The sequence below is a fragment of the Megalops cyprinoides genome, chromosome 1 (assembly GCF_013368585.1).
Source record: "Megalops cyprinoides isolate fMegCyp1 chromosome 1, fMegCyp1.pri, whole genome shotgun sequence".
In the NCBI taxonomy this organism is placed as follows: Eukaryota; Metazoa; Chordata; class Actinopteri; order Elopiformes; family Megalopidae; genus Megalops; species Megalops cyprinoides.
Window position 1 is genome coordinate 45105671 of NC_050583.1, and position 13121 is coordinate 45118791.

A 13121-nucleotide genomic window follows, 5' to 3' on the forward strand; every position below is an offset into this window, starting at 1 on the left:
GAGTTTTGGGTACAAATTCACAAATTTCTGCCACACACCTGCCTCTACTAGAAAAACACTCCATTTTCATAATTTCATATAATCGTCCATACAGTTTGCCTCCGCTAGATGGCGGGAATTGACAGTTGTGCAGCCCCGTAGAAGGAAGACGCGCAGATGCGTAGTCTGAGTGCGTTGTTTTCGGTGTGGCATACACACAGCTTGGTAGATCAGCGGTAAAACACAAGCAATGGCGTCCGTAAATGAAGGATGAGAATAGTGTTGCCAGATTGGGATTGTTAAATAGTTGATAAATGTAATAAAGAATGCCATGGGAAAAAAAGATTGTTTCTGTGGGAGATTTACCTAACAAATGAGAACGCTTGTGCATCAGTTGTATTTTCTTATTTAAAACCTAAAATACAGTGTGGGATGTACAAATTGTATTCCCGAAGTTCCTTCTAATCCATTTATATTAAGAAATTAGCTCGTTGTGAATCTGCATTTAGCAGCTGAACAGCATCACCATGATCGCTGCTGAATTCATGCTTGTATTCATAATATAGGCCTATAGGCTATGAATACAAATGCTGTCGAATTAACTTCTGGAGTGGTGTTTCATGGAATACCACATGACCTTGCATGCAGAAATGTGGTTTACTCCCTTCATTAAGGTAGTTAAGTGTTACCTTTTGAGTGTATAAGATCTTTGAAGATGGAAGATTCAAATGGAAATTTTTCACGGAAGGAAATTTATGGAAATAAATGCGTGTCTGGCAACCCGGGATGAAGGCGGTAGCGGGGAGGATCCTAGGCGGTTTAGACGGAATCACATGGTCTTTCCCGCTGTGGTGCACGACCATGTGTTTCCCAAAGCAGTACCGACATCCCAGACAGACCAATCTGTGTTTCCCTCCGCCACCAATTTACGGGGGCATCCGACGGGGTATCGGCCAGCAGAAATGTCTGAACTAGATTCGCTGTATTTTAAAACAGCGCCGGAAGTTTGATAACTGACTAACGTTAGCTCACGTTAGGTGACTTACGGGCGCACGTTTGTGTTGCGTATGTAGTTAGCTAGCGACCGTAGCCAGTGTTTCAGTAACAGTGAGTTATTTAAGCTAGCTGGTTAATGACAGTCCTCATCATTTCTCCGTTCGCGTCTTTGTGATCATCAGCATGGCTTTTACGAGCCTGTTCTTCAGACCCCCAAACCCGGCTCTGCACACGGAGGGAAGGTAAGCTACACAAGCTAGCATCGAGTTAGCTGCCTGGCTAGCCACATAGCTGTCTGATCTTATAATTTGGGAGGCTATTTACTGTTTTGTCACCTTTTTTAAATTACTGTTTTTAAATGTTTCTGTTTTTCGTCGGATTGAGTTGTTCGCTTGATGGAGGATAGGCGTTTGCCTTCTGCTATCGACTTAACTAACTCAACAGACAGTAGTGAGTCTTGAAAGTGTTATTGTAAGTTATGTTTATTGCTACATTGCGTTAGCTAGCGCCATTGGACTGATAATTCGCACCGTGATCAGGGATGGCGAGAGGGCTTTTAAATATAATGTCTCATTACCCTGGTCCAGGAGCCAGGTTGTGTGTGATAGTTTGTCGGCAGTTTTGAAATAGGTAATTTAGTAGGTTTTTGTTGTGACACTATATACTTGAACACCTATCTGTATATGAAATTTCCTGATCATTAATTTGCTTTTGCTGTATGTGCGTGTATACGAGTGTACAGATAAAAGGATAGGTGAGCTATATGTTTGTCTAACAAACTTTTTCTGAATACCTCCTGAAATCAGTGCGAGTCACCTCTCTAAGTGAAGCTTAATTAGCAGTTCCGTTAATTGTTCTCAGCCATAGAACAAATAATTGTATAACTGTTTAATAATATTTCGCTATAATACGCCACACAATTTGGTCAATTAAATACTTTGACGTGTATCGTTGTGTCAGCACAAACACTCATCCTTCTACAGCTCTGTCAAACCTGAGAGTGACTAGTTCACCTGGAGTGAATCCGCCTGAATCCCGCAAACACAGCGAGTCCTCAGGGCGCCGAAACACTGAGTCTGTGCATAAAAGGGAAGAAATAGTAACATCTTTATGATTCTTTCTGAAGGAACAACACTGAAGTAGTGGAAGAAGACATTGAATATCAAGGCGGTGAAATCACAGAGGAGGGAAATGAAGAAAAAGATAATCAAAAAGAAAAGAACTGTGATCACACCAGAAAGAGGCAGAGGAATCAGAGGGAGGAGAAATCCGAGCAGAAGAGTCAAGACACGCAAATGGTGAGCCCAGAGAGAGAGAGAGAGAGAGAGCGCGAGTGAGTGAGTGTGACTGTGAGTGTTTGTGTGTGTCATGGATGCCTTTGGATTGTGTGTGCACACATGAAAGCAATCTCACAGACTCTTCTCATCAGCAGGCCTCCAGCAGCTCAGATATCGGTGAGCAGGAGCAGAAGAGTTTGCAGGTACCCAGCAAGAGGAGCAGGTGTGAATGGAGCTGGGACTGTAGCAACAAGGTGTGAGCACACTGTCGACTCACTACTGAATCACCAGGAAAGGTGTTCTTCTTTTTAAGAAATACATAAAATTATTTTCCACTTTTACTTTGGGCATTTTACAGAACAAATGTGTTGTATTAACTTAGCCACTCTTTGGATTAAAACATTGTATTGACACCACCTGATACATAGATAAGATGAAATAGATGAAACTATCTTTTGTAGACTTCTTGCAATAAGGGCTTCAAGTCTGAGCACTTCTGGCCAGTACATCTCCACTTTGTGTTTTCACGTTCTAGCAGATTTGACCAACTTTAACATTAACGTTAGCAATCATGCCCATAGTCTGAACTCAAAGCTGCATAGAAATGTTTTGTGATTTTGAGGATGAGCTTTGTTATGCAGCAGTTCTGGGGGCAGACTAGAGCAGATCATGATATCTATGGCACTTCATAATGTATGAAGAATATTTCAACAACCATGATGAAATATGGACATGTTATGATAGCAGGATTATTTCTATATGTAGCTAATATGTAAGTACTCAACTCTAAGTACAAAGTGAGATACAGCAGCTGCTGTTCCTTGCCATGGTCAATATAAAGAGGGGTGTGAGACTTCTTTCCAGATAGTCCCAGTCAGCTGTTTAGTCAAAGTAGCCAGAACAATTATTCAATTTTATTGTACAAATGAACACTTGAGAGTCATAGGATCTATGGTTATATCAGGTGGTGGTGCCGGTGACACCAAATCACCAAATCCGATTGAGGTGTTTGGGCTGGATATCAGCATGTAGACCAGCTGGCACCATCTCGGTGTGCATATTGGCTGTATAGTGGTGTCTGTCTGGATTTTGATAAGACAACTAGTTCTGGCAAATTTAAGTGTTTTTTTTTTTTTAAATAGTGTTTGATAGTGAGTTCTTGTGAGATTGTTGTGTGCTCTGACAGGAAGGAAGTGAGTATCCAGTGAAGGCCTTTTGGGATGTCACTTAGTGCAAGTAGCCTATTGTTACTCAAATTCTCTATAGTAACATGAAATTGAACTCTGTACTTTCATTTTACATGGAAAATTCCCTGTGCAGTACCCTAGCTGCTTAGCTGAAGCCAGAGGGAATGCAGAATGTGTATCCTCTCTCATGTAAATAGTGTGATGTGATTCTATATGATCCAAACTGAAACAGAACATTAATTCTGAGACTCTTTTACATTTGTGGCTAGAATGAACCTTCCCATCCTGGCAGCTCTCAAAAACGCAAGCGGAAAAAAAAGAAGTGCAAACGACAAGCGGAGAATGACTTTGGCATTCAGCTCGGCCAGTATCGCCAGGCCCAGGAGGCCCTGTCCTCTCCTCAGGGAAGAGAGCAGCCGTTCCAGGAGAAGAGAGGGGGGCCGGCGATGCGGGGAGCAGCAATGCGGGGAGCATGGAAACAAGGTAAGAGTGAGCAGGGATCGCTGGCCCGAAACTGGAATACAGTAAGGTGTGTGTCTGCCTTTAAATGTTCCTTTCAAAGTAGCAAGGCAATTTTTAGGAACAGAGCAGCAGGTTTAACATGAAATAGTTAGCTTCTGAAATCTTTTTTCCCAGGTCCTGGTCAAAGGGGTGGGGCTCAAGGGGGCACAGGAGGGAGGGGCATGGACCCTGGGCATGGCTTTGGCCGGGGGCAGGATATGAAGAACAAGCAGCAGAAGGGCAAGAAGTGGGGGTGTGGGCGTGGCCCCAGAGGAAAGCAGCATGAGGTCTGTCCCAAGAAGGTGAGTGATGGCACTCCCACATGAGGCATAGTTACCAGAGCACTCTGTAGCATTTCTCTTAAAATTTCTATCCACTAATATTTTTTCTAACTCCTGCTTTCATTGGTGGAATTCCTCCTACAGTCTGGTAGAGTTATTCAGATGTTCCACTGTGTATCACAGTGTTGAGCTGATGCTGACATTAAGTGATCATCATGTTTCAGGACAGAAAAGCAGGCCCCTCATGGGTCAGACCTACTCCCTTCCTCAGCCCAGAATTCATCAGCCGGCACACTGTCGAGATAGAGGGGAGAAACATCTGCAAATACTTCTTGAGAGGAGCATGTGTCAAAGTAAGTCATCAAATAAGCAGTATGTGTAGAAATTGTGGAGCAGCGGTCAGTTAGGGCAGTGTGGAGCAGCGGTCAGTTAGGGCAGTGTGGAGCAACGGTCAGAGCAGCAGTTGGAGCAGTGATCAGGACATGAATGGGTTATTATTGCGGAAGCATATCACAAAATAACAGAAGTGTGTATGAAAAGGCTCAGCCGTTTGACTGGAGTTTAACCTGGACATACTTCATGCTTGGCATTCAGCAGATTCTCTTTCTTACAGGGAGACCAGTGTCATTTTGAGCATGATATGAATGTGAAGAAGATGGAGCTGTGTAAATTCTATGTCCTGGACTTCTGCACTAAAGGAGACAATTGCATCTATATGCACAATATCCTTCTGTATTATTTCTGTAATGTGTCTAGACCTGCTCTTGTAGGTATAGGCAGTGTAAACAGAGCAGTGAACACTTACATATTAATGATTCTCATATGTGAATTGCAGATCCTTATGAGTCTTTAAGTCCCTTGATATTTCTGTACATGACTGAGAGAATATGATGACTCAGATGAAGAACGTTCATGCTACTTTGCATGCTTATTAATTAAAAGCAAGAGATCCTTGACTGCTCAGTTCACAGGAGTTTCCCTGCAAGTTCTTCCATACAAGAACACGTTGCTACAGTGAAGCTGCCTGCAAGTTCTCCCACGAGCCACTGACTGACCTCACTAGAGACTTGCTAGAAAAGGTCTGCCTTTTTCCCCTCACAACTGCACTTTGATCACAGCACTGAGTCTTACAAAAGCACTCCGTTCAGAGCGAAACTCCTCAGGGGTATCTCAGGCAGACAGTTCATTTTAACTTCCAAACTATTACAGAGAAGGAGCAGATTCATTTTGTAATTTACTAGGAAATGTGTTGAATTGGGCTTATGATATCACATATCTGAATTTACAAAATGTTTTACAAGAAACTGCATGAGGGAATCAGTTGGAATTATTCAATATTTTAAAGTAGATTAAAAATTGGCTTCTAAATAGAGTATAGAAGAAAAATTAATGGTGTCTCTTCAATATTTTCTGATCAGGGAGCTGTGGGAAATGTAGCCCCTTGTAGGTCAGTAATGGGACCTCTGTTGTTCCTCATTTACATACATGACCTACTACTACTACTAAAGCTACTAAAGTAACTCAAGGAGTTATCTTACCTGGAGTCATAGTGGAGGCAGAAGAGCAGGCTTGTCATGGTCCTAGATGCACACAAGGCTAAATGCAGAATGCAGTGCCTATCTGGGCTGAATGGCCTGTTCTCCTCAGGAAATGTCTTAAGCTCCTGTTCCAGAACAGGTTAGTTATTTCCTCTGTTCTGGAGCAGGTTCTCAACACTGAGCCCATGGAGAAGGGTGAGCAGGATCTGACAGATGAAGGCTCCACCCCCCTGGCCACCAAAGTGCAGCTGTCTGTGGACCTGTCCCAGAACATCTGTGTCAGGTAATCACTTTCTGACCCTCTCCCTCTCAGTTTCAGTAACCATAATATTAAATAACAGTTCACATATTGATGTTCTCAATAATATACATGCAGGGTCTGAAATTAACACCTGCCAGCCTGCCAATGCAAGTAGACTTTCTCTTTGGTGGGTTAAAGTTACAGTGTCAGTAGGCACTCTGACAGGTGTTTTTATGCAAATAAATAACATAACCATAGCGTGCTATGTTAGTCAAAGAATCTTGTAAAATACTGAGCTATGCAAATGCACTCCCTTTTTAATCCGGTTCCTGTCTTTGCTGTAGACTACTGTTGTTGTACCACTTCATTTGACAGCTAATTCGCTAGTTTCAGTCTGAAAGGTAGTTAGCTACCCTTAGCTACTATGTCAGTCACATGGCATATTTTAATACTCTGCTCTGGATTTAAAAATGTGGAGACGCTTTGACCTCCCTAAGTAACATAAAGCTGATGAGGAGAAACATGTGAAAGAGCAGCAAAGGAAGAGAGCAGCGTAGGTTTCTGCAGACGTGTGGGCCTATTTAGTATGTGTGAGGAAGTAGTTGGATTATGTCTGCTTAGCTAGCTAACCAACTAGCTAGTAATAGCAATTGCTATTGTGGTTTAGCTGTCAGCTTTCCTCAAGATGTTCCCATAATCCATCCATGTCTGTGTTGCAGGCCCAATTTCTACAACAGCTCATCTGTTTCAGACCCTCTGCTCCCAAACTTGCCTCTCTCTGTTGGGGGTTCTGATAACATGAAGGGTGGAAAAAAGACCTCTCCTCAAAGGTTCCCGGTAGGGGATGGAGAGGGTCATGTGCACCCCGCCTCTCCCAGACCCATGGGCTCCGAGGCAGAGAGAAAACCAGTGGAGCTTAGAGACTCCTCCAGCTCTTCAGTGCAGAGCACAGAGGCCTGCAGAGGTAAGGAGAATCTTCTCTCTCCTCATTGGTCAACTCTCAAAATACTGTCCATTCTCATTGGTCAGCCTTAAGAATCCTCTCCATTCTCATTGGTCAGCTCTCACTGCATCGTACTCCAGAGCCAGAGCTCACAATTCTCCCTCACATCCATGGAGTCGTTTCTGCTTCTCTTTCTGTACCAACTGTACCAACTAACACCACTAACACCAAACAATGATGGTTTAATGTACAGAACCAGCCAGTTCCATCCTGAAGACCCTTTTTGTGCACCTGAGCCCAAGCTACCAGGAGGAGGAGCCCCCAAGTCCTAGCGCAGACTCAGGTACCAGCTCACCTCAGGACACCAGGCAGTCAAGCCTCCATCACAACACACAGCCCCACACATCTAAAAACAGAAACATCTAGAGAATATCAAGATGAAGGCTGTCTGATATTGGTCCTGCTGTCACACTTGCAGAGAGGTGATTGGTCCTGCTTTTGGACATGATTCCACAGGCCGTTCATAAGATGCTAAGCTAATTTATAGTTGAAACATCTTAGTAAGTCAGCCAGGCATACCAGCCATATCAGTAGAGCCAATTGGTGAGATGTATCCATTCTAAGATAAATATGAATTGCAAATTTAGAATCCAATGTGAATAAGGGTGATGTAATCTAGGAGACATAAAAAGCGAAGGACACACAAATATTTTTATCAGAATAGACTGTTAAGTGAGTCTTCATTTCAGCATGTGCAGAATGCATTCCACTTCATTCAGTACTAGTACTAGAGTTTACGTTTATAATGGTGAAGAAATAGCAGCAATCAGGACGTACTGAGTCTCCTGCTCCCCAGACAGCATTACAATGTTCTGGAGCTGCTCAGCACCTCTCTGGCAGGGGTCTGCATAAAGGCAGGGAGACGGCAGAGAGGTGTGGGGTCGGAGCGGGTGTGCAGTGCGGCTGGAGTGGATGTGCGGTGCACATTGGTCAGACTGGTCATATTACGGTCAGAGGAGGTATAGTGCAGTCTGAACATTCTGATGGAAAATGTGTAATGTAGAGGATAAACTGGCACTAAACTGTCATGTCAGCTGTCCAACATCTTTAATGCAGATCTTTACCTTGGTTGATACACCCACATGTTAAATGTGTTTCACACACATTGGCACTGTTGCAGGAGCTTCTATGCGCCACAGTGATGAGGCTTGGGCCGTGGGCCCCAGGGCTGGGAGAGAGGAGCTGCAGGGGCCGCAGCGCCAGGAGAGAGAGGGGAGAGCTCCTGGGGCCGGGAAGGAGGGGCTACAAAGTCCTGGCTGCAGGCTGTCACTGCAACATGAAGAGCGAGAGAAAGAGCTGAGAGACCAAGCCGTTCCCATCCCACTGGAGCCGGTCCCAGGCAGGACAGCTAGAGACCCTCGCACCCCACTGCAGCACCCACACCCCATCCTGCCTCTACCCGCTTTCGCCCGGCATGTGGAGTGGAGTCCTGAGGACCTGCTGCCCCTCCCTGCTCCCATCAGCAGGCTGATCCAGGACCCCCCAGAGCCCTGTCCCCTGGGGTACACCCCCAAAATCTCCTCCTCTGACTGCACTCCAGGAGAGACCCGTCCCGTTGGTCCCAGAAATCAGAGTGCGCCCCCTGCAGTGCACAGCCTGCCAGTACAGCTGCTGCCGGGGCTTGGGCGGCCCACATGCCCTGACGGCAGGCTGAGCAGACACTCGGCACAGAGGAGGGAGGGAGGGTGGGGTAGCAGTGAGGACACACAGGGCACACCGCTGAAGGACATGTTTAAAACCTTTGATCCCACCGCCTCCCCTTTCTGCCAATAATAGTCTCACATGTTCCCCATTCAGGGTGTGTAAATGCACTTCCAGGCAGTGTATATGGTGGTCAAAGGTGTGCAGTGAATACAATGGAGATGGCAAAGATTTTTGTTTTCAAACTATGTCAGAAATGCTATTAAAGTATAATGTTATGTTTTTAACTTATGGGAAAAGTGCTAAATCACAATATTGTAAATAGATATAGAATTTTTATTTTCTTTACATTTAAAACTAAAGAGTATAAGCACTGGTGTACATTTTTCCTTTCTTTGGCCTCCTACTTGTGAGAAATCAAGTACAACATAGTTACACATGTCTTTTGTAATATTTAATATTTGTGTTCATTTTTGGGCATTCAGACTAGTCTATTTCCACCATTTACCAAAACTCTAATGATTGTGGTGTTTTTGTTTTGTTTTACTACTTTTCCTCCATTGATGTGAAAAGCTGTTCAGTAAAAAGCAGTGCATCAGTATGGATTCTTAAAAAGAGCAGGTGTGAGTGTAATAAGGCGATACATAATAAATACATTATAACCCCATATTTACTGTAACATACTTACAGCACATAGCATTTTTCGTTGAGTGGCCATTTTGATGATTTGATTGATATTATGAAATGACACTAAGAGCAAAGGTTGCACACTGAATGAAGGCAGTGACGACTCTAACTCTGGAATATGGTTTCCTGTAATGCAGTAGTTACAGGACTGACAGCTGCAGGATGGTGGTAGAGCATTGAGACTCATGGGCCTTGAGGATCTGGCTGTCTTGAACATCACCGTAGATGTACTTAGAAAGTATACACAATTGTAAGTCTGTGACACTGGAAGAAATTGCCATCAGAAGACTGTAAGCATCACAGGACAGATGGTCCAGAATATGGAGAAGTACCCCCAGGTCTTGCTCAGGCCATTTACCCACGTTTATAAAATCCTGTTTCATGAAGGAGTCTGAATACTTTCTGAATGCGTTGTATATTATTGGTATTATGTTATATTGTGTTGGGATATAAACGGCAACATTTAAGTATTTAGTGTCATTTTAATGTAAAATTTTAGAAACAATCATGTCTGTTAACTGGCGAGGTAAACGTAGAACATAAGCTTTTTGTGTCCATCACACCTGACAGAGCATTATTATTTGAAGGTGACTTGAAGAGCTTGAAGTTTTCCACTTTCAGACAAATTGCAGCTGCGCAGGCGCAGTCCGCTCCATGCGTCTCGCTGCGCACAAATAACACGCCGGACGTGATGCAACTATCAAGTGACGATGCAGTCACTGTTTTCAGAGACAAAACTCATGAAGCTGGAAATGAGTGAATTTATTTCATTTTAGCTTGTTCGTGGATCGGTTGGTGACAACGGGAGCTTTACATGATTTGGAGGAAAGCAAGCGGAAATTTGAGGACAGCAAAGCGCAGTCGGTAACTATTCAGCAATGTTACTGTTTTCCGTGTTTTCTTTGACTACCCGGATAGATACAATACTGGGAATAATAAGAATCCAGCCCTGTTCGTCCAGCATGCTGTCTGCTGAAGCATAATCCGTGAGTCTCTTGAACATATTTAAAATAAAATACCCAGTTTGTGAAAGTGAGGAACTGTGACTGTGTTACCTAATGTGTGAACTGTAATACCTAATATTAACATTAGCAAAGTTTTGACGCACGCTTTCTAATTAGCCGAATGGTTACGTGTGTGATGCTGTGAGCAGAGCAGCGTGGTTTACGAATCTGATACCCGGACATTCTAAATGTCAGGACGTTAACTGGTAACATCAATTAAAGAAGGTCATCCGTGTTACTTCCCGTCATAGTTGGTTCTGCTGCTTGGGTAATCAGCCTCGTAATCGCACATCTTTGTCTTTGTTAACCGGTTTGCAGCTGCATACAGCGGCATATTTTGAACCATATCCAATACATTTAACTGCACTTCTTAGAGGTGACTTCCATGTCAGGAAAATTGTGTCAGAATCCCCTTACATGGCTCCTGAGCCAGTTAGGAAACGTTACATTGCTTAATTTATTTCTGTTGTGCCTAAAATTGAATTGCTGTTCTAAATGTTTGTATGTGTTTGTCGTGCAGCTGCAGGCCCAGCGCTCTCTCAGACCAGGGGAAAGGGCTCATGTTGAGCAGCTGTGCTGTCAGTAAGAAGAGATCCATCCTGAGGCAGAAAGCGGAGACTCACTAAGAGTCAGAGCAGCAGAGGACAGAGGAGCTCTGTGGATCTGAGGCACAGAGGCCGTGGGAGTTACAGGACAACTCAACACTCATCCACCGAAGCTCTTATTTGAGGATCCAGGACAGAAGAGGGAAATGCTAGCTGCACAGGTTTCTGTCTGAGAGGAGCCTGGGAGTGTGACTCCATCCACTCTGGATCATTCTGAGATGGAGTCTCTCAGAAGAGCAGAACAGGACTCTTTACCTGCTTTGAATTGTGACAAAATAAATAATGATTGTAATAATGAATGTCTCAACATGGGCCTTGAACCTCCTCTAAAGGCTGACCAGATAAAAACAGAGACTGATGAACTGGACACTGATAATCATGAACAACATGTTGATGCTGTTGTGAAAATAGAGCCAGAGGAACTGGGCCAAATAAAACCAGAACAAATAGATTCCAGACCTGATGTTAATAACAGAGAGTCAACAGCATACACAACACAGACTGAATGCAGTGCTGATTTTGCTCATATTGAAGAAGAAACAGAGGAACTAGGTGAATGTGGCTCTGTTGGAAAGAGACAGTTGGGTCTGCAGGTTACCGGGGGACTAAGTAAAGAGGAATACCAAAAAGAACAGAGTGAAATTGACCTGGGTGAGAAACAGCATGGCGACAGTGGGAATCATTTACAGGGTTCAGGGGTTACTGAAGGACAGCAGAAGATTCCTGCAGTAGATGCGTTGTACACCTGCAGACCACATTCTTGCCCTGAATGTGGCAAGAGTTTCAGAAAATCTGGAAACCTTAAGAGACATCGGCTGATTCACACAGGAGAGAAACAACACACTTGCGCTCAATGTGGGAAGAGTTTCAGTCGCTTAGAACATTTAAAAACACACCAGAGAATGCACACAGGAGAGAAACCCTACGCTTGCACTGAATGCAATAAGAGTTTCAGTCGCTTGGAGCACTTAAAAACCCACCAGAGAATGCACACAGGAGAGAAACCATATTCTTGCACAGAATGCAGTAAGAGTTTCAATCACTTAGGAAGCTTAAAACTGCATCAGCAAATTCATACGGGGGAGAAGCCACATTGTTGTACTGATTGTGGAAAACGTTTCAGAGAGTTAAGAATTTTAAAACGGCATCAGCTTGTTCATACAGAAGAAAAACAACACACTTGTACTATTTGTGGGAAAAGTTTCAGTCATGTAGGAGGCTTGAAAATCCACCAGAGAATACACACAGGGGAGGAACCCTACTCTTGCTCAGTTTGTGAAAAAAGTTTCTGTCATTTAGGAAACCTGAAACAGCATCAGTTAAGTCATACTGATGAGTCGTACTCTTGCACAGTGTGTGGGAAGGTTTTCTTTCGTTTAGGAAACTTAGAACAACATCAGTTGTTTCACACAGGGCAGAGACTATACTCCTGTGGTGAGTGTGGGAAGAGTTTCACTCACTTAGGAAGCTTACAGACCCACCAGAGAATTCACAAAGGTGGAAAAACATATACATGCACTGAATGTGGAAAGAATTTCTGTCGTTTAGGAAGCTTAAAAGAACATCAGCGAATTCACACAATCGAGAAAGAATACACTTGCATTATATGTGGGGATAGTTTTGGCCATTTGGGACATTATAAACAGCATCAGCAAATTCACAACAGGGAAACCATGCTCTTACCTTGAATGTTCTTTAAATGCCAATGTTAGGCACCTTAAGAATGCAGCTCTCCTATTCACTTTAGGCCAGTATCATTAGAAGAGGTTGGTCAGCAGTCAGATTTTTTTGAAAAAATCCCCAGTGCTGTTGCTTGTGTCCTTACACATGTGCATAACTTTAATAGAACATTATTATGAAATGTATAAGTGGCAATAACACGTTGCTTAATCTGGAAATTATGTGAAAATGATGGTGGATTATCCCAAATTTTCTGTCATATTAATCTATATTTTGGGCCAAACATCTTGATTTAAACTTTAAAAGTGGCTCGTCCAGTGGTGAATGTTTGTAGTTAAGACAGGAACAGTCTTTAGGACAGTCAGGGTTCATCTGTAAGCCTCTCTCGGGTTTCTGTCCCTGCTTCTCATCTGAGCAGATAATGCCTCTCTGTTGTTGTAGTACAGTATTTTTGTAATAATCAATTTCACATTATTGTATTGTCTTTCCTCTTGTTTTAAA

General features: G+C 43.4%; 2 protein-coding genes across 2 annotated transcripts; both read left to right on the plus strand.

Annotated features, from left to right (window-relative positions):
- Window positions 1-978: 978 nt before the first annotated feature.
- LOC118787441 (zinc finger CCCH domain-containing protein 6-like) lies at window positions 979-8776 on the plus strand. Its single transcript, XM_036543044.1, has 12 exons — window positions 979-1217; window positions 2102-2273; window positions 2408-2506; window positions 3709-3922; window positions 4076-4242; window positions 4446-4574; window positions 4835-4943; window positions 5191-5300; window positions 5927-6042; window positions 6720-6964; window positions 7197-7286; window positions 8124-8776. Exons 1-12 carry the CDS (start codon window positions 1159-1161, stop codon window positions 8774-8776), a joined length of 2163 nt encoding a protein of 720 aa, XP_036398937.1. The 5' UTR covers window positions 979-1158.
- Window positions 8777-10038: 1262 nt separating this feature from the next.
- On the plus strand, window positions 10039-13121 carry LOC118772905 (zinc finger protein 501-like). The gene is made up of 2 exons (XM_036521568.1): window positions 10039-10195; window positions 10856-13121. The coding sequence occupies exon 2, from the start codon at window positions 11159-11161 to the stop codon at window positions 12626-12628; it is 1470 nt and encodes a 489-aa protein (XP_036377461.1). The 5' UTR covers window positions 10039-10195; window positions 10856-11158; the 3' UTR covers window positions 12629-13121.